At 41.0% G+C, this 26,888-nt stretch overlaps 1 protein-coding gene across 1 annotated transcript in view; it reads right to left on the reverse strand.

Annotated features, from left to right (window-relative positions):
• Nucleotides 1–25,329, reverse strand: part of HDAC7 (histone deacetylase 7) — a 236,173-nt gene extending 210,844 nt beyond the window's left edge. The window contains exon 1 of the mRNA XM_070938019.1: nucleotides 25,161–25,329. Coding sequence (XP_070794120.1) covers nucleotides 25,161–25,179 — 19 coding nt within the window. The 5' untranslated portion in view covers nucleotides 25,180–25,329. The remainder of the gene's footprint in view (nucleotides 1–25,160) is intronic.
• Between the last annotated feature and the right edge of the window lie 1,559 nt (nucleotides 25,330–26,888).

Consider the following 26,888-nt stretch of genomic DNA (forward strand, 5'->3'; position numbering starts at 1 on the left):
ATCTTTCAACCAATCCCATCCAATTGAGCCAATGATGGAGTTATAGGCTGCTGATGGTTGTCTTGTAACTCTAAGCTTCCTCTAACAATATCCAAGGATATCTTGATGAAGCTAATAAGAGAATCTGAGTTTTGATGATGCCTGGATGGGAGATCAACTGGGAACCCTATGAACCCTATTGAAGTGCTAATCAGGAAAAACAAACAAGATAAAAATACTGTAATCCTAATAAATAAGCAATGAACAATGTGATTGCGCAAAATGTATAACTGTGAGGGCCGAAGTAGCAAGAAGTAGTCTTCTCTTTAGATAACAAAATATAATATTTACAAAAAATAGATTTGCAAGGTCTCTGGCTTTGGAAAGATGGCCATGAGTTCTGTCCAGATGGTGCTACTGATCCTATCCAGTGTGACACAGATGTCTCTGTCTTCACAGGATCTACTTAGGAACAATTACTGTCCTGCCCACTTTTGGACGCAGCGTTCAGGTGCTTTGTAAAGTATTCACTGAGTAGCAAGGAGGTGCCAGAAAACAAACTGTGTGCTTTACAGACTATCCAGAGCCATCAAAATTATATTTTTGTTGCTAAGAACAGAGGAAAATACACCTCAGGGTAAGAGTCAGTCACCACAAAAATAATAGGAGACAGAAATAAATATCAATAAATTAGAAAGCCTGAGAAGTGTTGCTACAAAACCTGGAAATGGTGGTTCCTTAGCCAAGAAATTTCCAAGCCAAAAGGATTATTGGGTCCTTCTGGACAGGAAGAAGTATAAAGAGGTTTTTTTTTTCTTCTATTCAATCACGTCTGATTCTCACAGACAGCCTGGAGAAGTCCCTGCAGTTTTTTTGGCAAGGTTTTTCAGAAGTAGCCATTGCCTACTTCCTAGGGCTGAGAGAAAGCGACCGTCCCAAAGACACCAAGCTGACTATGTAGCTAAGGTGGGAATAGAATTAATTCTCCCAGTTTCTAGCCTGATGCCTTAACCACCACACCAAAGTGGCCTAACTGATATCCCAGTTAATTTTAGGTAGCACTGCTCACTGGATCCACATTTTTAGTTCTCCATCTCTTGGTCCAGCTCTGATATCTGCTTGTCTCTGTCTCTGAATTCTCCCTCTTTCCCCCATCTCTCTCACCTGGAAGCTTTTTTTTTTTTTCAGTTATATGCAGTGGTGGGTTTCAAAATTTTTTACTACCGGTTCTGTGGGCATGGCTTGGTGGGTGTGGTGTGGCTTGGTGGGCATGGCTTGGTGGGTGTAGCAGGGGAAAGATACTATAAAATCTCCATTCCCACTCCACTCCAGGGGAAGGATACTGTAAAATCTCCATTCCCACCCCAATCCAGGGGAAAGTTACTGCAAAATCCCCATTTCCTCCCGATCAGCTGGGACTTGGGAGGCAGAGAATAGATGAGGGTGGAGCCAGTCAGAATTTTTACTACCGGTTCTCCGAACTACTCAAAATTTCTGCTACCGGTTCTCCAGAACTGGTCAGAACCTGCTGAAACCCACCTTTGGTTATATGAATAGCATGCAGGGACACTGTTAACATTCATTTCTACCTGGCTCAGAATATCATTTTGTTCAGTTCATAAAGCTTCACTGCATTACAAGTCATGCACCATTTCTCATAAGACTTCATGTTTGGCTTGAAATCTAAACTCTTTTCTTTTGCACACATTTCTGAATGTTTCCGGGACTTTGGGAAATAGAATTTTTTATTGGCCAAGTGTGATTGGACACACAAGGAATTTGTCTTGGTGCATATGCTCTCAATGTACATAAAAGAAAAGATGCATTCGTCAAGAATCATAAGGTACAACACTTAATGATAGTCATAGGGTACAAATAAGCAATCAGGAAACAATCAATATCAATATAAATCATAGGATACTTGCAACAAAGTTACAGTCATACAGTCATAAGTGGAAGGAGATGGGTGATGGGAATGATGAGAAGATGAGAAAATGAATATTAGTGCAGACTTAGGACATAGTTTGACAGTGTTGAGGGAATTATTTGTTTAGCAGAGTGATGGCGTTCAGGGAAAAACTGTCCTTGTGTCTAGTTGTTCTGGTGTGCAGTGCTCTATAGCGTCATTTTGAGGGTAGGAGTTGAAACAGTTTATGTCCAGGATGCGAGGGATCCAAATAGCACAGAACAAAAGGTGTGTTTTGTTGTTTTGGAAGGCACAACTGGATCTGCAGAGCCAAATGTCAAATGAAACTACTTGGGAAAGTCACCTATCCCCAGAGCCATAAACTCAAGTTCAGGGACTCAGAAACATGCCACAAATATTTAGCTCACATGTCCCTTATGGGAGTCCTGGGGTCTGTCACATTCCAACCTTGACATGCCATAGCTTCATGCTCCAACTTTAATTTTACGCTGTCAGAAAACACTCTATAGAGAAACTTTCTTTTTTGTGTGTGCTTTTGAAGTGAACTCCAGAGCACGGCTATCACTGGGGGCTCCATTTGATCTACAGCAAGGGGAGATTCGGAAATGAGCGCTGAGGGATGAGAGCAAGAAAGGGATCAGACTTTCCCTGAAAATGTCACAAGCATGAAAAATGCAATGTGGGAGTTATCTTTCCCCCCTCCCTTTGGACAGCTTGAACATGGGGGGAGCCCAGGCCCCATATCCTGCTCAGGCGAAAAAAATAAAAAATAAAAAATCAACCGGACTCTTGGTGAGACAGGTTCCAGCAATTCAAAGCAGAGATGATGCAAAACATCTCAGGTTTCAGGTTTCAAGGCTCTTGACTCATGGCGATTACAACGAGTCAGCGGAATTTGCTCTCAACCTCACATTTGGCTCTGGAGCATCTTGCCTGGGGAGGGGAGGGGGGCGGGACACACCTCTATTTCCACTGAAAAGTAAAGATCCTGGTTTAGATCTTAAGCTTTCACTCATGCCGGAGTTTGGCAGAGAACCTTCTTGTCTAACTCTGTAGGAAGAAAGTCGTGGGAGGGGAGAATCTCATTCTTGTAGGCAATACAGAAGGATGAGGAAATGTTTGCTATTGCAGGGAGTGGGGTGGGGTGGGGGAGAAGGCTTAAGAAGGCTTAATTTAAAAATATATGTGTGTCCATGTGGTCAGTAAGAGTTGGCACCAACTTGAGGGCATGCAACCCATCAAAAATATCCATCAACGTATCTCAAACATGCAAACCGGCATTTACTTGGTCACATGCAGGATAGGAGAATAGTTTTAAAGTACAAGAAAGATTTATACAAAATGGTTCTTCCCCCACCCCACCTACCAGCTCTCGTGCCACAAATGTCTAATGTGAATATTTTGGGGGCAGACAAGGAAGTTATTTATCTGTTCTGGTGCACTAGCAATTTTGCAGAGTTATTTTTAAGCATCGCACTGTTGAAAATCCACCTATGTGAAATGCAAAAGGAAATGTTACTCTAGTCTTTGGGACTGAATCCTCTGGGCTGACAATCAATTAAATCATGTTTATCCTTAAACAAGTATTTTTCTTTTACAGGTTTGCACAATCAAAGTGGAGGCACCATCAAAGTTTGCTCTGGGTGTTGTTCCTCATTTTAATTGTGTGGGCATACAGTAGGCAGTTGCCGAATTGCAAACTCCCTATTTTTTTCTTTCTTCACAGCATTTTCTGCTTTTATGGATGATGTTGTGGGCTAAAAGAGGGTGACTGTGATATATATAAATTAATCTGTAATACCTCAAAATGAGCTATTTTATTTCTTGCCCATTTCTAAAACCAAAGAAATTAAGAAATTACTACTTTCATTAACAGTGAGATCACATAAATTGATTGAGCATTTTAGAGACTGCAAAGTTTGAGAATCTCTGTCTTGTCCTTCTTTTTCTTGTGTAGAAACACTGACCAGGATTCTACAAATTTGCTATTAATGCTTCAGAAATGCTAGTCTCAAACTATATTCACATAAACATACCCTAATGATTCAACATTAAATAAGAGCTGAAGAAGCTTCTTGAATGAGAAGCGAAACATCTTCAAAGAAAAATCAGAAAGTCTAGTTGCCTCTTTGGGATAACCATGGCCTGGATGACTGAGAATATCCATAGATATTAAATAAGAAGTTTATTTGTTTTCAACTATGACTGTTTGCTTAGTGACCATCTGAAGTTACAATGGTCGCTTTTCCCCATGGTCATGTGACCAAACTTTGGGTACTCAGCAAACTGGGCCACATTTATGGCTATTTGCAGTATCCCATAGTTACATGACTGTATTTTGCGATGGTTTTGACAAACTGGCATTTATTTCCGAGTTTTGGCAAACTATGCCCATAGCAAGCCATTGGTTCTCTTAATGACCACTGCAAATAGGCTGTAAAAGCAGGTGGGTCACATGACCAATCTATTTTATGACCATCACGACTGACAATCGTGATGGGTGTGTTTCCTTACAGTCATAAATCAGGGATTACCTGTATCTGCAAAAGACCAATTGCAACTCAAATAGTGCCACACTGAATTAATTCTGTGAAACAGACTACATATTCAAACTGAAGGCCAGCAATTTGAGCAACCAAGAAACTGAGAACATAAGCAAAGGGCTTGATAGACCCCTTACACAATTATTATACAAATTCCCCCCAGAAACAGAAGTTTAGTTTCACAACTGGCTCCAGTTAGAAGCTGATATTTTGATTAACCTCCCAAATGGCAGTGGTGCCTTCAAGGTAAATTGAAAATAATATCTACTTCAGTGGTGGGTTGCCCCGGTTCAGACCGGTTTGCAAGAACCGATAATAAAACTGGTGGGAGACTCTGCCCACCACCCCGGATGTCATCATAGGCAATCTGCGCAACGCGCAATCCTGTTGCGAACCGGTAGTAAAGGTAAGTAGAACCCACCCCTGATCTACTTGCTCAAAGGCATTCTTTTAAATTTCATGTACTGCTGGCATTAAAAACTATTCTCAAGGCATGCTGCTCTGGCTCCATTACATAAGATGGTCTGTACTCTGGAAATTTGATGCTGAAAAATATTGCCTGGACTACTGCAACGCTCTCTACATGGGGCTCCCCCTGCGGTGCACCCGGAGGCTCCAGCTGGTCCAGAACGCGGCCGCGCGGGGGATTATGGAGGCGACGAGGCGCTCCCATGTGACACCTCTCCTGCGCGAGCTGCACTGGCTCCCGGTGGTCTTCTGGGTGCGCTTCAAGGTGTTGGTGACCACCTTTAAAGCGCTCCATGGCTTAGGGCCGGGGTACTTACGAGACCGCCTTCTGCCACCAATAGCCTCCCACTGGCCAGTACGCTCGCACAGACTGGGCCTCCTCAGGGTGCCGTCCGCCAGACAATGTCGGCTGGCGACCCCCAGGGGGAGAGCCTTCTCTGTGGCGGCGCCCACCCTCTGGAACAACCTCCCCCCAGAGCTACGTACAATAACAGACCTCCGGATTTTTCGTCGGGCCCTGAAAACCTATTTATTTCAACTAGCTGGGCTGGCTTGAGTTAAATTTTAAATTGATTTTAAATTGGGTTGTTTTAATTTACGGCCAAAATATTTAATTATTTTAATACTGTTTTTTAAATTTTGTATGCTCTGTTTTTTACTTTGGCTGTTCACCGCCCTGAGTCCTATTTGGAGAAGGGCGGTATAGAAATGGAAACAAATAAATAAATAAATAAATAAATAAATAAATAAATAAAATTTCATCAAGAAAAAGTGAGCGCCCCAGCTACACAGGTAATTCAAGTCAGGACTGTGATCTGTAACAGACTTCGCAAAACCCTAAAGTCAAACACAACACTATCTGTCCATGTAAAAGAATCACTCACTTTTCACTGAAAATCTACAGATCCATCAAGTAGGGATTTCCCAATTTGCATGCCATCACTTTGACAATATTGCATTACAATAAATTGAGACAATGTTCCATCAATATTCTATTCCCAAACTTAGGCCAGCAGGTGCTTGAGACTTGAGCATCTGAAATCATTCAATGTGTCCATCTGCTGCAAATGGCTGTTCTGGAACAGGCTGCCTCTGATGACAGAGCCTTAGGATTGAAAACATGGCACCTTCCACACACACCACCACCACCCCAAAAAAAAAAACCTCCCTAGAAATCTCCTTTTTTCAAAGGAGTGTATTGGTTGTGAATAACAAACTTGCTGGGGTTTTTTCCCCTGCGCTTTTGTGGAATTGCATGATTTACTTAGCAGGCATGACACTCGCAGCCTGAGTATCATTAAAACCTGCCTTTAGTGAGTCCAAATATTACTTACTTTCTGCCAATCTAGTTTTATTTTAATCCATCAAGGCCACAATGCAGAGATATTGCATGTGGCGGCAAGGGGACCTGGAGAGGAAGAGGCCATTACAAATTTGAGACCTCTTGCCTTTCCTGACTGCCAGACACATAAATCTCAGGTGGATGTTTCCAGAGGGACAGTAAATATTGGGAGGGGGTGTTTATGACCCCCTGAAGACTCTTGAATGCCATTTGGTTGCTGTCACTAGCTGCTTATCATCCCCTGAGGGAGCCTAACAATGCAAAATCAAGTTCATGGTGCACCAAAGAGAAAACAAAACATCTTATATACAAACAGAAAGAGCTTTTTTTCTGAAGAGGAGAGGTGGGGTTTATTTGAAAAGTGAACACTCAGCACTGCCCTGGCTTCCTGCAAAGGGAAGAGTGGACAGGAAGTCCCTGTTTCCTGCCTGTACAGCTTGGCTCCTATCTGATCAGAAAACAAACATTGTTTTGATTAAACAAACAAAAAGGGCCAAAAATTCACCTCCTAGGTCAACACAAGCATGAGGGAAATTAGGCCAAAAAAGGGGGGGAAAGACCAACTGAAAAGGAAAACAAAAAAACAAGCTTATTTTTTTAAAAAAAAAATATTTTCTTTTATTGTTGTCTCTCACGCCTTAGGAACTAAAATTCCACATGGATTCAAGATAGCCTCCTTCGTCCTATTTCAAAGGGATGGTCATCTTAGTCTGTTGCTGCAAAATCCAGAATCTTGGTTGTGAAAGTCTAATATTTTTACCACAGCTTAGCCTTTTTTCCCTAGAAAACCGCTCCCTTCTTTCCCCAATGCATATCCTGAGATGAGAGTATATAGACATATTGTACATGGTGAATTAGGAATCAACGTAAGCAGTGATGTCAGAGAGAAATGAATTGCACCAGAGATAGAAAGTGATAATGACCTACTGATACTACTAATTCACAAAACATCCTGACATTGTTGGGGGGTTTTTTCCCCCTTGGTGGGCTGATGAAAACATCTAGTACGATAAGACATTTCAATCTATGAGTTTAAGCCTCCAGGAACACTCATCTTTTAAATTCTTTACTTAGTGACATCCACATGCTCGTAACTGCCAAAATAATTTCATGTTCCACTAAAAGAGGTTCTATTTTTAAAAAATCCCATTTTTGTCAAAAGAAACATAGGCCCAAATTAGATTATTGGTTCATTTAATTTAATACTATCAACAATGTTGGACTGCAGCTTTCTAAATGTTATTGGAACTTGTGGTGGAATGTCTAACAGAGTCTGGGGACATGGGGGAAGGAATAATGGAAGGGGCCATTATAGAAGGTAGTTGCATCATTATAGAAAAAATAGCTTGGTCTAGGACCAAGGAGAGAAACATGAGAAAGAGAGGTTTAAGGTGATCTAAAGAATTGCTTTGGCAGGCTTACAGAGAGCCACAGAGATGAATGTCAGCCCTTTGAGGCAAGGCAGGAAACAGGGTCCGCAAATCTGATTGAGACTACTTTATTGATACAGGCAATAGTAACAGAATCTTAAAATCAGAATCTGACTAGGTACTCCCCTCCCTATCTCTTATAATAAAAGTAAATTAGGGAGAGGTCAACCTGAGCTTTTGAGCTTTGTTTTCATGCTTTAGCTGTGGCCTGAGCTTAAACATGCTTTTATTTATGTAACTGCTGCTGTCTCTGCCTGGCTTCCGAAGGTCATCTCCATAGCTCTCTACACACCCTATGAACAATAAAGGTCTTTCTCAAAATACAAGTGGTTTTTGCTTCCTGAGCTTCCCAGCCCCACAGGGCTTGATTCAAAAGGGTGTCCAGGCAAAGTTCAACCTAGAGATGTAGAGATGGGATGATTTAGGTATCTCACATGTCTACTACTGTGGTTCTGCTTGGACATTACATTTGAGTTATTTTAAGCTATGGCCATACATTCTAAACATGATGACTCAAAATAAGTCCAGATGGATTCAATGGTACATATGTCTGTCTATATAATTGCAGTTTTGTTTGCCTCACTGTAATCTTTCCTTCTTTCCTTTCCTTTCCTTTCCTTTCCTTTCCTTTCCTTTCCTTTCCTTTCCTTTCCTTTCCTTTCCTTTCCTTTCCTTCCGCCTTTCCCTTTCCATTCCAGTTCACTCTCCACTCCATTCCGTTCCATTGTAGGATACAAAATTTTCTCTCTTCCATTCAAGAGAATTACCAATGGCTTTGGATATTTTTTCTCTCTTCTTGGAGGAAGAGGCAGAAGTTGAAACCATTATATATATATATATATAAAGACTGTAGATGCATCTGCCACAACACTGCAGCAGCACCAGCCACAGTCATCCCGTCATTTACATAAGATAATTTGCACAATTTGCTCCAACTATTCTTAGCTTAAACTTATTTTTAACACCAGCCTGGTGCCAGCTGTAGTAGAAAGCAGCACCCATGAAATTTAGGCTTGGCTGAGAAGGCTGCCTTCTACTGTAAGGTTTGGAGGTAGAATAAGTATGATGGGGTGGGGGAGTGAACAGTTAATGGCAAACAGACAAGAGAAAGATGGGAATGATAAAATACAGGTCTGTGCAGAATTAAGCAGAAGAAACTCTAAAAGAGTGGAAAAGAAATATTAGCAGCAGGAGCCATGTTTTTTTTAAAGTAGAAAATCTGGGGGTCCACCTAGGTGACTTCTAGCTAGATAAACAAGCATAAAGTAATTGCTGAAACACTTTCTCTGCCAGGCTAGGCAGAACAGCTTGGTCTAATATAGTTTCTGATGCTGTTCTGAGTGAACAGCCTTACTTTTAACAAAAAAAAGGATAAATAACCCACGATATATTCCTCCAGCTAGTCCTAAACTGCTGCATCCTGGACATACCCCATCACTTTCCCTTTTTGGAGTTAATAATATTATGCAAACTTCAGAAAGAGAGTAAAAATAGGAAAGTAGAGAAAGTCAGGAGGAGATAAGTAAAAGAAAAGGAAATATAGCCCCATCTAGTTCCCACTGACAGCGTGCACTACATCTCTCTATACCATTTTGTCTTTGTGAACAATCCTTGTTTCAACCACACCCATACACAGCTTCATTTGTTCTCACTTTTGCTCTTTGTTCTGACCTCTTTCTTTTTCAGAATTCTTTGACACCCCTGCTCTAAACATATCCAATTTTTAGTCCCACAGTGGGCAAAAAAATGCTCTTATACAAAGCCATTTTCTTCTTTTCCTCCTCCTCCTCCTCCTCCTCCTCCTCCTCCTCCTCCTCCTCTTCCTTCTTCTTTTCTTTTTTTCGGACATAGCCTCATTCCTTGCAAAAGGCATTTGCTACTACTACCATCTTTAGTGTTGGTTAAGTCTTAACAATTCCATCTTTAGTATACATTCTACCAAGGTACACAAAGTTATCTACTTGCTTTAGTTTTTCACTATTGATGCATAACTTTTAATTGTTGAAATTACAGCTCACGTCCTACTATATTGTATCCTCTATATAAGGATTCATGAACTCAATTTATAACACCTCACCTAATAAAACATCCGGGAAATACTGATCTCTTTTACATTCAGTTACTATTATCAGATCAGTACAAAATAGTTTCTCTGAATGAGGCTAAATTTTTTTAGGCTGTATGCAAAATTAGGCAGACTAACTACTCACTGATAATCCACCACCAATCATAACATTATTTTGTCTGTGTTTTTTGCTTTTTACTATTATTGTTTTTTAAAACTTTTACCTATTTGTAATGCTGGTCTGTGACCATAATAAAGATTGATTAATTTATTGCAATCATTCACTTTGTTTCCTCTGTCAAACAGAACTATGTCGGTCTTTTAACAATTTTCAGATTATAATTTAATTTTTAATTTTCAGGTTATATTCCTTGTCGCTGCAAATCATTTCAAGTTATATCCATGAAGACATTCAACAAATGAGAGGACACCACACATCCAGGGATGAAATTCAGCAGGTTCTGACAGGTTCTGGAGAACCGGTAGCGGAAATTTTAAGTAGTTTGGAGAACCGGCAAATACCACCTCTGGCTGGCCCCAGAGTGGGGTGGGAATGGAGATTTTGCAATATCCTTCCCCCAGGAGTGGGGTGGGAATGGAGATTTTGCAGTGTCCTTCCCCCTGCCACGGCCACCAAGCCATGGCCACCAAACCACACCACGGCCACCAAGCCACGGCCACAGAACCGGTAGTAAAAAAAAATTGAATTCCATCACTGCATACATCCCTAATCAATGCTGAACTATATATTCAGCATTCCATACTTTACTTCCCTCATAAAACCACCCTGCACTTTCCAAAGTTGTTTACTATTACCTTTCATACTGTTTCTATCAAAACTGTCCCAAACACCTTTGCAGGCTTATTTAACAAATAAATATCCCTGTAGATTTTGCTTTCAACCCTTCGGTCCTCTCCCTTGCTACATTTCCACAGTCATTCTAGAAGTAAATAATATCTGTATTTTAGCATTTCTCCAGTTGTACCAACTAGTCCTTCAGTTTTATTTTATTTTTTAACATTTATGCAGTATTTATTACATTTTTTTTAAATTAATGTTTTGTCTCCAACATTCTCATTTTTCTTTACAATCTATTAAATATGCCTTCCAGCATTCTCTCACTTCATCCCAAAACTTCTCCTTTTAATTCCATTCATGATCCAGGGAGATCCTTGTTCAATCTTCTTCTCTTACATGCAATTGTTTCTCACCTCCAGCCCTTTTCATTTCATCATTCTCTAGATGTTTTCCTATTTTTGTTTCAAAGCTTTTTCATACTTCCCATTAACTTAACTTCAACCACTTCTACAACACTATTTATATTTTGTTCCAATCAGCTGCCATGTTCTCTTTCCTTATGTCCATATTCAATGTGTTATATTGGAAGAGTAATCGATCGCCTAATACTTTTTCATAAAAGAGCCTCAGTTTTCTTTGCATTCCTTCTATGTTCATTCTTGTCTTTTTCACTACTTTCATTTCCTTCCATGCCTATTGTCCCCAAGATCCATTACTGACTTGACAAAATAATGGTGTCTTCCACATTTTTATATTCTTATTGTGTATTCTGCACTCATTCTCATCATGTTCAACCCATTTAGTCATTTCATCTAACACAATAATTTTCTTCATTTCAACAGTAGCAATTTAGAAAGTTTTACAATTTATTCTCAAAGACTTTCCTGGTTCTACTATTACACTATCTTCATTCACGGGGGCATCCTATCACCAATCTATGAATTCCTAGTTTCATCCACATTCACAATAACTTAATTGAGCCCTTTCATTCATAATGAAGGTATAAGCTTATACCTTCATTCAGAGTCTCTGGAAATCAGGTGGCATATAGATTTAATAAATTACTATATATTCATATTATTATTGTACATGTAATCATCCACTCCACAAAAAATTCATTCAGATCTTACATTTCTCTCCTTTTTCTTAGTTTCACAGACTATCATCGTATTTATTTTTCTTTCATTTCATCTGTTAATTCATACCCTTTATCATTTACTCTCACATTCCAAACCACAATGCTCCATATGTTATGGTAATCGCCAGATGGACCCACAATTGCAAATTTCTGCTGCCCACCATAATTGTGGTCAATCAAGTCTTCTTGGTAAAATAGAGAAGGAACTAGTTAGCTTGCCAGCCTCAACTGCACCCATGTCACAGATGGGATTCCCAGCTAATGGTAAGTACAGCACTGTTCGGTTTTGGAACTTTTTGGCCAGGATGCCATAAGCACAACCAAAGCTCATTTTCCCCCCCTAAACATGCTCATATTATAGTAGACAAACTAGGATTTCTAGTCTGGCAGTTGGCTGAGGAATGTTCTCCCGTATCAAAGCTATGGATGCAAGGATCTATTAGATGAGTGGATTTCTTGTTAATGTGCTACATTTCTAAGTGTGTAAGAAGTTTATTAGACACAGTCACACATTTTGATGTTTTGTATTCTTGGGGGATTGCACTGGGTGATATTTCTTAACAGATCTGAGTTACAAGTAACATAGAAACATACATACGTTTGCCATGCCTTGCAGAAAGTCATTGGGGCAAGCCTACAGTTCCGCCATATTTTTCTGCTGACTTCAGATATATCCAGATTGGCAACTAAAATGGCGTAGGCTTCAAGTGGCTGTTGAAGATGGGTTGCTGCTTTTAAGAAAGAGCGATATGAGTTGGTGAACAAACCTGCACTCTAAGCAGTATTTATACTGATCAAGAGAGCTGCTGGATGCAAGCCAAAGAACCACGGTGAAGACCAGGAGAGGATGAAAAGCAACAAGGGACAATAACTAACCAATGCAGAAAGCATGGTGGGTGCCAGAAGATGATGAAAGAGAAGATCAAAGGTTTCATCAAGCAGAAAAAAAGCCAGCTGCTGTTTTGACTGAGGCAACAAGGAAACTGCCACCGTTCTCTGTAAGCCTCTTCCTAACTCTAAATTAGGAAACAGGCAGAGTTAGAAATAGAATAGTGTACACATGTTAAACTCGCTTCATAATCTGCAACCATATGCTTAGTGAGGCTGCGGATGCTCTGCCTTGAATACAGAAACAAAAGTGCTCTTAGCAAGGCAAGTTTAAATCTCAAGCCCTGGACAGAGATGAAGAAATGAAATGACCATGGCAAATAATATTTATTTGATTACTTTTCTATCACTTATTAAGAAATGTTACTGGGAAACTGAAACCAACAATGTTGTCCAAAAAAAAAAAATCCCCAGCAATTTGGTTGCTTGGTTGCCTAATTGTTGAGGAAAGAGAGTAAAAAGAAGTGGAGTCTTGTGCTGAATATCAATGAAATCCTCATAATTCATTCACACACCCCGTGATGAATCAAAACTTGGCACTGTTAGTTAGAAGACACAAGTGACATTTCATGCAACGAGTGACAGAAAACGATGGTTTATTGCTAAATATACTCATAATGTTCTTATCAATGGTGCACTCCCAGCCTCTTCTCAGCTATACATCCACTTTTAACATCATTTTAGGTAATACTTTTAAATGTTCTTTGTGCATTTGAGTGGATGGCAATCATTATTCCTTTCCTCCTCTTCCTCCTCCTCCCATCTTCTTGCTTCTTTGCTGTTCTAATCCAGTCTTTTTCTGGTGATATATTTACAAAACCATAGGGAAAGTGCAACACAACCATATGCTCTGATTGCCAAACTTCTTCAACACCCAGAATTTCTACAGTCATGTTAGTCTGTTTCAGGCTATTCTCTTCAGCACAACTACCACTGACATTAAGTGGTGTAGGGTTTCCTGCCTAAGGAGGGAGTTGGACTAGAAGACCTCCAAGGTCCCTTCCAACTCTGTTATTTTGTTTTAACTTCTGTCTGTTTAATTAGTAGCAGTCTGTTTTTCCCCTTCAGTAATTACTCTCTAATTAATCTCCTCTACAGGTTGTCAGTCCTATTTCATATACGTAAAAAACAGCTCATCTTTCTTTTTCCATAGTGTGGGCAACAGGCTTCCGAATTAGCTGTTTCCATGCTAATACTTGATGGTACAACAGGAGAGTGCTCTTTTTGAAAATAATGAGAAAATTTCTGTATTCAAGTAGTATAAAATATAAGTAAAACAGAATAAGTAGATCAGAGGCATACTAGTAAAATGTATAAATAACAACACTAAAGTCGCTATTTTGTGCAATACCCAAGCTGAGCAATGAACTTTACATTTTTGAAAAACAGAAAGAAAAAAAATGTGTTGAAACACATGCTTTCCTCCTGAAAAATCCAAATGTGGACACTTAACCTCCCGGCCTCTTGTTTTTTAAAAAATGCTGCTGCTTCTCTTTCAAATTATACTTGTACTTTATTTTAGAGGAGGAAAAAAATACCAAAAAAACAGAGCAGGAATATTGCCAAAGGGTAGTTTCTTGTTTACAAAAGACTCTGTCTTTCAGGAAAAAAAAGTTCTGGAATATCCTTAATTTCTAGCCCCCCTCCCCAATTTTTGTGTAAATCCCACTCCTTATGATTTATTGGCAAAGCCATGATTAAGATTTATTGATGGCACTCTTTCACATTTTTAAACGGAGATCTAGATCACATTCTTAAATAGAGATCTAGATCACAGGATTCTAGAGCAGATTTACCCATGACAGGACAATGCACAACAGTTCTGGCACCTAGTTACTGATGAACTACAACTCTCAGTATTCCTCACCACTGGCTGTCAAGCTCGTTGCTGCGTTAAACATGGCAGAAGCTATTCAGCACGTGAAAAATCTTTAATGCACACCAGATTGAGGCCACATAAATCAGCTGATTGCCATCTGTCAAACCGTAGGAGGCAGCCCAATGTTATGCCTTCTGCCTTCTGCCATTTGAATGTGTTGTCCCACCTTTTCCATGGTTAACAGATGCTTTGTTTTATTTTTTTTTATCCAGTGTAATCTGGCAATTCGCTATTGTCTTCTTGGGCATTTCTACCCTAAGAAATCTTAACTCCCAGTGTTGCTACTGTGCTGGCCAGTTATGCCAAAAGTCAATTGAGTCATTTGTATCCTATCTGATACAACTTTTTAAAAGGGGGTTCGTGTCCATCTTTTTACATTATCAAGTTTCTTACTTTAATAAGTTAGATTTTAAAGACATGAATTAGTTGGAAGGAAGAGAGGAATTGTGCCTTTCAACAGTTCAGGTTATTTGGCAGTGCAGTATTATCTTTATTATCACCTTCAAGGTTGTTTTTCAAAAATACATGAAAAGTCATTGATGGCTTTACAATAGATTTTCCGCAACATTCTGCAAATTTTATTTCTCATATAGCTGTTCTCTTCCCACACACTTTTTCTTCCTGTATCGGCATATCTGCTTCTTACCCAAAGGTTTGGGTACCTATATCCAAATACAAAATGCGTGCATGCCATCAGCTATGAAAAGCCCACGCAAGAAAGAAAGAAAGAAAAATAAATGCTCACCTTTTCCATTAACTCCCACCCTCAATAACAATAATAAAAGTTCTTTTGCCTTTCTCCACTGAATGGTCACAGATATTTTAATCAGCACAAAAAGAGATTTAAATATGGGAATATCCAGTGGTGGGATTCTGCCGGTTCTAGGCGGTTCGGTCGAACTGTTTGTTAAATTCAACTTCTCTATAGTTTTCCCTGCCCTTTCAGACACCTTTCCCCAGAGATCTGGCAGATCCCTCCTTGCTTTCTGGAAGGCTTCAGAAAGCTGGCTCTTGCACACAAGCCTTGAGACAGGCAGAGTCCGGAGCCCATTAAAATGGTGTACTGATCTATGGGAGAGTGCTGCCATGGGGTATTATGAGTTTTATATGAGTTTTTTTATTTGGATTTTTTTTTTTTTGGTTAGTTTTAAGGTAAAGGTAAAGGTTCCCCTCGCATATATGTGCTAGTCGTTCCCGACTTTAGAGGGCAGTGCTCATCTCCATTTCAAAGCCAAAGAGCCACACTGTCCGAAGACATCTCCGTGGTCTTGTGGCCGGCATGACTAAGCGCCAGAGGTATATGGAATGCTGTTACCTTCCCATTAAAGGTGGTCCCTATTTTTTCTACTTGCATTTTTTACGTGCTTTCGAACTGCTAGGTTGGCAGAAGCTGGGACAAGTAATGGGAGCTCACCCCGTTATGCGGCACTAGGGATTCGAACCACTGAACTGCCAACCTTTTGATCAACAAGCTCAGTGTCTTAGCCAATGAGCCACCGCGTCCCTCTTTAGTTTTACTATTTTGTATATGCTGCCCAGAGTTCTTATTACAAAATGGGCAGCTATATAGCACAGATCCCCACTTGGGTTGAGGAGAGGTGAATGGGCTCCCCAAATGACTCATAATCACAGCCCCTATTTTCCTCTAGAGCTACAGGTTGTACTTGATTGAAGATTACAATTTTACAACACATTTGCCATAGTTGTTAAGCAAATCACTGCAGTAGTTAAGTGATCATTAAGCAGTCATTAAGTGAATCTGGATTTCCCTATTGACTCTGCTTATCAGAAGCCAGCTGGAAGGTCACATGATCCCGGGACAATGCAACTGTCATAAATATATGCCAGCTGACCACCATCCAAATTTTGATCATGTGATCATGGGGATGTTGCAATGGTTGTAAGTTTGAGAACTGGCCATAAATCACTTTTTTCATTGTGTTGTAAGTTCAAAAGGTCACTAAACGAATGGTTGTAAGTAGTACTAGAGCAGATTCTGTGGTACCTCTATGGGACTTTCCTGATTTGAGACCTGAATTACACATTATTTCCTTTAAGCATATACAGCATATTTGTTTGAAACAGTTTGTTGATTGTGATGTAAAATAAACTGGCTTTACTATCAGTACTTGAATGATACAAAGACCCTCAAACTGGGGGGATTGCTTCTTTGTATCAGTCATTAAAACATACAGCAACGAACAATAAAAAGGCAGATTACAAAAGTAGATTTGTTTGGAAAGATCCACTGCAGCCTAATCACATATTACCTTACTGGGTTTTTTAAAGGATTAGAAAAAGAATCATGGAAAATCTGATCCTGTAGATTCTAGGGATGCCACACGGGATAGGGTTTTCCAAATCTAAAGAGCTACCACAAAAAGGCAATTTAAAGACAGCCCTTTCCCACATTTCAGTCCAGGAGGGCAACCAGGATTAGCGTTTGATAATGATCTTAGAATTTAGGAATATGACAAACCTACAGATGAACTGAGAAGCCAGTGAAGACTGCAACAATGGTTCTAATCAATAGTGATGTTTTTGGACTGTCTTCAAGGGCAGCCCCACAAATACTATACTGGAATTTATTTATTTGTATCCCACTTTTATTATTTTTACAAATAACTCAAGGCAGTGAGCATATCCATACACTTTCCTCCTCATATTTTCCCCACAACAACCCTGTGGAGTGGATTGGGCTGAGGAAGAGTGACTGACTCAAAGTCACCCAGCTGTCTGGCTTTCATAGCTAAGACCAGTCTTGAACTCATGGTCTCCCACTTTCTAGCCTGGTGCCTTAATCACTAGACCAAACTGGCTCTTTTGAAGCTCAGCCAGGTGCTTACCTGCACAAATTAACCATTACCTCTGTTTTGTCAGGACTGAGCTTCAGGTTACTGGCCCTTATCCAGTCCATTACCACACCCAGGAACTGATTAAGCAGCACTTCCACTCCCTTACCTATATTTGATGAAAAAGAGAGATAGGAGTTCTGTGTCATCAGCATATTGATAGCACTTTCCTCTACATCTCTGAATTAATCTCAGGCAGCAGCTTCATGCAGATATAGAAAAATATGGGGAAATCAAGAAGAACACCAAAGATCCTCACAGTGTAAACAATAGAGTTAGAAGTCATCCAGTGCCACCTTTTGGAGACAGCCAAGCAGCAGGGATGAAATCCAGCAGGTTCTGACAGGTTCTGGAGAACTGGTAGCGGAATTTTGAGTAGTTCGGAGAACCGGCAAATACCACCTCTGGCTGGCCCCAGAGTGGGCTGGGAATGGAGATTTTGCAATATCCTTCTCCCAGGAGTAGGGAAGGAAAGGGGATTTTGCAGTATCCTTCCCCTTGAGTGGGGAGGGAATGGGGATTTTGCAGTATCCTTCCTCTGGAGTGGGGTGGGAATGGAGATTTTGCAGTATCCTTCCCCTGGAGTGGGGTGGGAATGGGGATTTTGCAGTATCCTTCCCCTGCTATGCCCACCAAACCACGCCCACAGAACCAGTAGTAAAAAAAATTGGATTTCACCACTGCCAAGCAGGTCTAAATGGGATTATAATCTGTTTCACCTACACTTAGCTCAATCACGTATTTCAGAAAAATGCCACAATTGCAGAAATAATATTGAAAGCTACCGAGAAGTTCAGAAAAGTTAGCTACTTTTGCAAATTGTTTCCTGGATGAGATTATCCTACAGAGTGATCACAAATTTCTATACCAAAATCAGACCTCTGAGCAGATTTGAGAAATCAGTTTAACCCAAACATGATAGACTGCAATCTCTGATCTGTTATCACCGACTTAAACACATTGACCAGTGACAGAATTTCAGGAATGGTATTTCAGACCAAATGAATCCAATTGTTACTTTTCGGAAGTGGTCTCAATGATACATCTTTCAACCAAGGTGAAACTGATCCTTTTACTAAGAAGGATTAATAATCTTCTGGACCCAGATCCAATAAGCCATGAGGAGGTTGAGAATTGAGTAAATATGGTTAGTTGCAATCTACCAAGCCTATTGGCAACATTTTTAGTTCTTTACAAGCAACAGTGATCTTTCAAAATTGTGTCAAATAATGTTTACAAACATAATCATCAAAACTACAGAATGTAAGTTGCGAGGAATATATTTCCTACTGAGTCCAGAACTCAGAAGCTACAATTTATTTTTTGCCTCTGGGGTCATGATTAGAGTAACTCCATGGAAGTTGGGGTTGGCTCAGAGACTGTCAACTGGTGACCTTTGGAGAGCTTTTGCCTAAGATGAAGTCATTGTGACTTTAGAAAGCTGATCTGAAGACATTTTTAAAAAGTATATTACTAAATATACCCTTAGTTTTCCACTATATTACTAGTTTAACACTTAGTTAAATAGCACTGGGTGATTCTAATATGTTTGCCTGCTTTTCTATTTTAAAAGTCAAGAAGAATTTTGCTAAAACCCCATTATTTTTGCAAAGAATTGTTTCAATACTAAAAAAAAAAAGGAGTCAAGAAATGCTCCTCCCTTATGACCAACCCCCATCAAAGGCCTTTTGACACTTCACTTATGAGATTCTCATATGTCTCTATTCAGTTCTCAATAACAGGGTTTTGGAATGTCAGCATTTCCTGTAGTTTGGGTTTCCATCCTAACATGGAGCATGGCTGGAATAAATATTTGGCACTGGGCACCATCTTATCAACAGGCACATAAATTGACGGAAGTTCAGAGAGGAGCAGGAGAAGCAATCAAGCAGCTGGAAGGGCTGAGATAGGAGTAGAGATTAAAGAGCTGGACACTTAAGGGGGGAACAGCTTCCAGAGGGGTGGCCATGCTATCCTGCTGCTGTACAAGACGATAAAAAATATGGGCATTTTAAAGACCAATTAGTATGCAAAGAGTTGATCTTTCATAGCCTAGATTTTACTTCTTCACGTGAAGTTCACAGAAATTTCTTCTACTACCAGTCCACACGTCTTTAACATGCCATAACACTTTTCCTTATTTTGAATTGACAGGGTGGCTATGAAGTGCTTTGCTAACAAAGAAATTTGTCTTAAAACCAGGCAGTCCTACTTGAAGTCAAGGCTACTATACATACAGCTCCTGAATTCTCTGGTATTTCCTCCAAGATATCTCCCAAATGTAATAGAAAGGGATTATTAGTGACGGCAATCCTATTAAATGTTCTGAATAAATATAAATGAAATCTAACAGAAATTAAATTATTTCATATTTTGACCTTAGTAACATTGTGCCCTCTACTGTTAGAGAAAATAGTTGTATCTTTCTTGCTTTTAAAATGCAACAAAATAAAATTTCAAATCGATAAAAGAAATTAAAAACTTTATAACATGTGGGAACAGAGATATAACTGGATAGAACAGAGATATATTGAAGATAGATAGTTATTAAGTACAAGTAATTGATAAAATAAGAATGTAAATACACACAATTTAATTTTTGTAAATAATGCACGAATTATTGTCACAAGAAAAACACCACAATTAGCTGTTGTTGAGTGAAATAATTTTTTATGTTTTTAATGTAATAAAAGTTTAATAAAGTGTTTATTAAAAAAAAGAAATTAAAAACTCTCTCTCCCTCACTCCCTCCCTTTCTCTCTCTCTCTCTTTCACACACACACACACAACTTTAGGTTCTGGATTTGCCAATATTCAAATGCATTTTATTTCAGGCCAAGACCAGCATAAGGCAACATTTAAAACTGAACAAAGAATCCTTCCAAATACAACAGTTGATGTATACAAACTTTCAGCAAGATAAATTGAACCTTCAACTTATAGGAAAGAATTTTAAAATCCTTATGGGACGAATTCAATTATGATTAATTTTATGTGGAAAGTATTAAAGTGATTGCTTCTATGAGGTTTGGGATCCATCCTCCAGGGTTAAAGAAGCAGCCTTCCAGTTACCATAAAAAAAAAAAAATAGCCCACGTGGACCTTAGGCTGACTGAAGGTGCACCTTCATGACCTAGCCAGCCAGGTGACATGTTTCATGATCCCTCCAGGTCAAATTGTAAATGTTAACACAAAAGCTGTGGTTTGGCTAAACCACTCAAAACTCAGCTCTGCACAGGCTAGCTCTACTAAGCCTGAGCAACTCTTCAGGTTGGAAGGTCAAAGATGCTTCAGAGTACGAATTACATCAATGCTGCACACAACCAGCTCAGTTTAGGGCATCTTCGCCTTTTCTAATTAAAACCATCATTGGACTCAATCATTGTCAGATAGATGGATGGATGGAAAGATGCTTAATTGTCATCCTCTAAAAGAGGCCACTGGCTTGTATTGGGTAGAATGCCTCTTAGGCTGCACACAAAAAGGGGAGAGGAGAGAGATTGATGAGGAAGATATCTTCATGTTTGGACAAGACCAAGTAATCAGGGTGTTGCCGAACACCTTGTCAGACCACGTACAGACAATAGGTATACACAGAGAAAGCTGTTTCTGGATTCTACCCCAGCCTCGTAAATGTTCTGTACATATTTGGAAGAAACCCATTGTTGAATCAGCAGGAACAGCTTATCTGAACAGAATTTGGAATGCTATCAGCAGTATCTTTAGAAGTTCGCTCTCTTTTTTTAAACTAGTTTTTGATGTTATCAACCACTCTGCAGAAGTATAAGAAATGGACAGCTTATTAGTAACCTTGACTATCACTAAGTGTTGTATCTTTTTATTCTCGATGAATGTATTTTATTCTCCTTATGTACACTGAGAGCATATACACCAAAGACAAATTCCTTGTGTGTCCAATCACACTTGGCCAATAAAGAATTCTATCTGTCTTAGACCAAGGCAGCCCTGTTCCCTTCAGTCTCCTTAACTCCTTTTTATCAACATAAAGCACATTAAGGCAGCTCACGAGGGTTTCAGGGAAGTTTCCTTCCCAGCCCTACCTAGAATTATGGAGCACCGTAGTAGGGATTTTCATCTGGAAAGAGGATTATAGAACATCTGGAGGAATGGCACAAGTTCGGGGAAGGCAGCTTTAGTGGATGTCTAAAGGACTGTAGCTTCCTCTTTGCCCCCACTTTCTTTCCTGTGCTAAGAACACTTTTACACCAAACATCCACTACCAAACAGCAGTAAGAAAGTACATTGTGTATACCGTAAATAGCATTTGTTTTGTTTGTTCTCAACTAGCCATACAATCTATTTATAAGATAGAGGAAAGAGAAGATTGTGGCCATAACTAAAGTTCCCTTTTTTCTGAATATTGCTTTCTTTGTAGCATGCTTCCCCTATAAGCAATTCTGTCTGTTCCCCCACCCCGCCAACAACTTCAGGAACACAACAAGAACAAGCCTTTCTGGAGCCCACCAGGAAACACACAGTCAAGAGAGAAGTAAACACCATTCTCTTTTTGTCCTGTTTCCTTTCCACAGAGCTGATTTCACTCCTACCCCCAAATCTGCTAAATTGCTGGAATGTCAAGCAAACGTCTTTGTTGCATGCAGCTCATCCATATCTCTCCAACCTGTAATTCTTATTCATCTGATGCCTGGAGGAAGGCAAGCTGTCTGGAAGATGGGCAACCACAGCTGACTTCCTCCATCAAGTTGCATTAAATTTGCTGTATTTTCTCTTAGCTTAAAAACAAGGTAACAAAAATAATCAGACAACACCTTTCCTTCTTGATTTTTATAGCAAAGGCTTTCTGATTCATCTTGAAAAAAAATAATGGTTTTACATTGATTACAATGGTTTTAGATATTATAGTTTTTATTATTAATCTTTAATTTACAATATTCTGGTTTCAGTTTAGAATTTTAGACACTAGACTTAAAATGAATGCTTGATATTGACTGCACACCATCCTATAAAAACATTTCATTTGAGGGCAGCATGTGACATTCTTAAAATGAAAAAATGTGCAAAATGCTTTCCATAGTTTAGCTCAATACTACTTAGTTTTGTGTATGCGTGTCTATATTCACATTTACACACACACACATTCGGGAATACAGTTCAGTTCAGAGGAGATTCCTTCTTCTCGGCATACAGAGGCAAGTTGCAACCTGGCTGGATCTCCTGCTGAATTCAGGGGAAGTTACTGCTGATCAGGTGTGTGAAGTTTGCCCTATACTGAATTAAGCAAAACTTCAAACTACTTATAAGCAGCCCTGGATTTGAAAAGGCGTTTATGAAATGTGAACAGCGGCAAACCTATCCATACCTGGTGCAATCCCATAGCTGGGGCTAGATGGCATCCATGTGCAAGAAGATCAATTCAGGTAAAACGGAATGACTGCATGATATGGATGACAGGGACTATACACACACACACACACACACACACACACACAAACTATATTCTGGGGAACAAAGTATTTATAGATTTACCTTCTATGTATGCTAGAAGGTCTAATTATCTTCCATGGGCATGAGATTCTGAAAACTGATCTGCCTTTCCAACTCCCTTGGATTCAACCAAAGTGATTTAGAATAGAGCAGAGAGGGGAAACAGACCATTCAGAAGATACAGTGGGTATCTATTCTCCAGAAAGACTTGTATATGTGAATGTGTGTGCTGGGATTAACTTTTGCTAAAGAAGAATGTGTCACTTATTTCTTCCAGGTGATTTTGCCAAACTATCCATCTTCATAAAAGTATGTTAGCTGCAAATGCTGGGGATTGTAGTCCCATCACTCAGGGATGGTGCTTTTTTAGGTAAGTCTGATATTGAAAGATATCAAAGCTCCATCATTAAGTAACTGTTAAGTGCATACTGTAGTAATTTGGTATCTGGTCATTTGTATTTACCCTATGTAGTACATGTGCCATTAGGGGGGAAATATATTGAGGAAAAAGTCTTGGTAAATGTTTTAAAAAAAAAAACAAAGGAAGAAATCTGCATTCATCAAATTCAGTTCCCTCCCTCCTCTATTTTCAAACAGTAGTTTAGAATTTTTAGATTAATAACAAAAACAAGCATGTATGTTCCATGTCAACTAACCAACAATCAATCTGTTAATATTTGATCAAAAAACTTCTCAAACTTCATTTTAAAAAGTGAAAGTTTCAAAACTTAGCATTCATACATTTTTCCTCCCTACTCCCAATGTCTGAATTTGCACATTCGTTACAGTTCGGCCACGATTCTTCCAGCTCCAATACACAGGAATAAATTGGGCCCAGCAGCCAATCCAACGGGAAACTTAATTGTTTTAACCAGTCCAACCCCTCCTTATGTTCACCAAAATGTAAACAAAGGACGCCTTCCTTTCTTTTTCCCCCCACTCGCTTATTGAGCAGTGCTTTTTAGCAACCAAAGAACCCAAACTTCTGACCCTCTCAATCTTCACTCAGAATCTCGTTTACCAACTGAAATTTTTAAAAACCTCAAAAAAAAAAAAAAGAAAAAAAAAAGAAAAACCCCGAAGCTTTTTCTTCAGCCACACGATCAAAATAAGAATACTGAGTTATCGCTGGTCGCGAGCAGCCGATGAAGAGATTAGTTTACGGGATGTCACAAAGTCTTTAAAACTCTTTTTGAGGAAAGGAGGTCGCAACGGAGGAGGGAAGAAAGACGCGATGCCAAAACGAGAGTCGATTTTGCTGCAAAAAACAAAGCACGGCCCTCCGTCCACCCAACCCTGATACAAATGATAAAAGCGCAGCAGCCCCTGGTTGCAATCTTAGACACGCTTAACGCCGTGTGCGGGGGGGGGGGGAGGCGGTGGAAACCCCCCCCCACCAGGGAGTGCAGTGGGTTTACTTCGGAGTAAGCATTACATAGCAGAGCCAGACACTTACTGGGTCACCTTCCGAAGTTAGGGACTTCCTGCCTTTCAGCCCGAGGTCCTCTCTGCTAAAAGGTTTCTTTCTTGGGGAAAGCCCGTTTGCGAATTCCACCTCTGATTGCCTCTTATCTCGCAAAAGGGCGTCCATCCGGCTCTCCAGCGCCTCTTGCGATTGGGCAAATAAAAGGAAAAGGAGCAGCGGGGGGGGGGCGCGGGGGGGCGCAGGACCTATTTAACAGATCGTTCCACTGAGGCGCGGAAGCGAAGCCGGCCGGTTCCCAAAGGGGAAGGGAAGGAAAGGGACACTCTCCGGCCGCGGTGCGCCTGTCACATCTCAGGTGAAAAAGCAGCGGCCACTTCAAGGAGCGCTGGTGAAGCGGAAGCGGAACCCTGAGCTAAACGGCCCTTTCTTTCCTGTGTGCGGCAGCCCTCAGGGTGCTCCTCAATGCCGAAGGAGGCACGGGCTACAGCCAGGGACCTTACATTACGTTCCCCGGAGCCAATGTATATTGGCACTGCCGGTTTTAAGCAATCCCAGGAGGGGGGCGGGATTAAAGGCAGAAACCCTCCTGGATAATAATTGGCCCTGAACTAGGCTACGGCGATGGGATCGGCAGGATCCTCCCCCCTCCCCACACGGGCCACGCTGCTTTCCCTCTCGCTTAGGGGGTGCTAAGCGAGCGACTTTCCACCGCCGATCCTTTTTTTTTTTTTTTGCGTGTCTGTCTGTCTGCGGTCGGGGAGAAAACGAGGAAGCCGCAAAGAAAGAAACCCCAAAAGCGATCGTCGTCGTCGTCGTCCCCCCCCCCCCCGCCTCAAATGACACCGACGCGCACACACGCGCCTTTTGGGAAAAAAAAAAAAAAAAAAGGATCGGCCGCCTGAGCTTCGCCCAATCGGCTCCGACGCGCGTGAATCCCGCGCGCGCGATCCTAACTCACCGCGGTTGCGCCCATTCATCCAGGGCTCTTCAGGCGAACCCTCGAGGAGCGCGTCGCATCGCTCGCTCGCTCCGGCGCTTCCTTCTTTCCTCCTCGCCCTTCGTTTGTTGTGTGCGTGCGCGCGTGTGTGCTTTTCTTTTGAGAGACAGAGAGAGAGAGAGAGGTAAAAAAAAAAAAAAAAGAGGCAGTTGCTTTCTTAAGCCGCAAGTCTGGCTGTGAAAATGTGGGTGTGAGAGAGAGAGGGTGGGGAGGGGGGTGGCGATGGGGAGGGGGGGAGTGAAAGCAGGAGGGGAAGGGCCGCGAGAAAGAAAGGCCCCGAGGCCGTGCGGAATGACAATAGAAGGAAACGCTTTTATCAAACTTCGAAAGAGCAGCCTGCCAGCTAACCGAGCCTACCCTGGGAACAAGGGGGCGGAGGGCTGCCGCTTAAGAGCCAGCGAGGGGAGGGAGACGTCCCGCAGGAGGCAGAAAAGGGAGCCAAGGTGCTGGGGTTCCCTCCCTTGGCAGCGGATGGCCGTCTCTTCCCTCCCTCCCTCCTTCCTTCCCTCCCGCGCAAAGCCCGTGTCACCCACCCGCCGGCCAACTTTTGTGTTGAGAAATCTCCTCGCAATCCTGCCTTTCTTCCCCCCCTCCCCGCAAAAAAAAAAAAACACCCCATCTCAATTAAAAATAAATAAATAAATACGAACAAACGGTTGGGCTCGTTTCTTTGAAAAGTAGGGCGATGGAACAGTGGGAGAGCATCAGAATTTAAGCGGCTTTTCTCCCAGACGCCCTCCTTCCCCCCCCCCCACCACTTCTATTCCACACTTCCAAGATCTTGTGAGTCAAGCATTAGCAATGTGTTACCGTAATGTTACCAATCTGGTATGTAGAACTGGAGAGGGTTTAGCTAATGAAACACATGCGCTCAGCCTATGCTGGGGACGGGGAGGGGGTGGGGGGAGAGAGATGAGAGGGGAGGGGGATGAAATGTTCGGTAAGGGCAGTCAAGATCCATGGGAGAGAGGAGCGGGGTTCACCCAAGAACCCTAGGCAAAACTAAAAAGATGCATCGTTTATGTCTGCAATACTTCGTGGAATAAGCAAAGGGATATGCTTATCCATTGCAGGCCAGCCGCTGCCTTCAGAAGTTGTGGGTGCGTCATCACTGGAGGTTTTTAAAAAGAGACTGGAGGGTCACTTGTCTGAAATGGTTTAGGGGCTCCTGTTTGAGCAGAGGGTTGGACTAGAAAACCTCCAAGGTCCCTTCTGTCTGATCGAAAGCCTTAGCCTGTGAAACTATAGGTTTCTATAGTGTGTGTGTACGTACATACATACATACATACATGAAACTATATAGTGCCTTAAACTATATTGTGAGTGATTTACTTGGGCATCACTTGGGATGTGAAATAGTCACTTGCATTGTCTTCTCCTGAGATTAGCATGTTTGGGGGGGGGGCTACAGCCAGGGATGGGATCAGAATGAATCTGAATTCTTGTCTCTTCAGAATGGGATGGGGTGGGGGGGAGGGTTTGCAGCTTTCCAAACAGCATATCGTTCAATAGGATACCATGAACCTGCAACGTCCAGGGCATAAAACTTGTACAACTAATCCCTCCATTTGGCAGGAAATTCTAAGGTCTGTCCCAATAGATTTTGTCTATAAATATTCCATCTCTGGTGAAGTGACAGGAACAGGAGGAATGGTACTGAGTCCTGTAGTATGAGTCCATCAACTCTAC

This window comes from Pituophis catenifer, unplaced genomic scaffold, assembly GCF_029215685.1.
Source record: "Pituophis catenifer annectens isolate HBS135680 unplaced genomic scaffold, rPitCat1.0.hap2 SCAF_2, whole genome shotgun sequence".
NCBI classification, from domain to species: Eukaryota; Metazoa; Chordata; class Lepidosauria; order Squamata; family Colubridae; genus Pituophis; species Pituophis catenifer.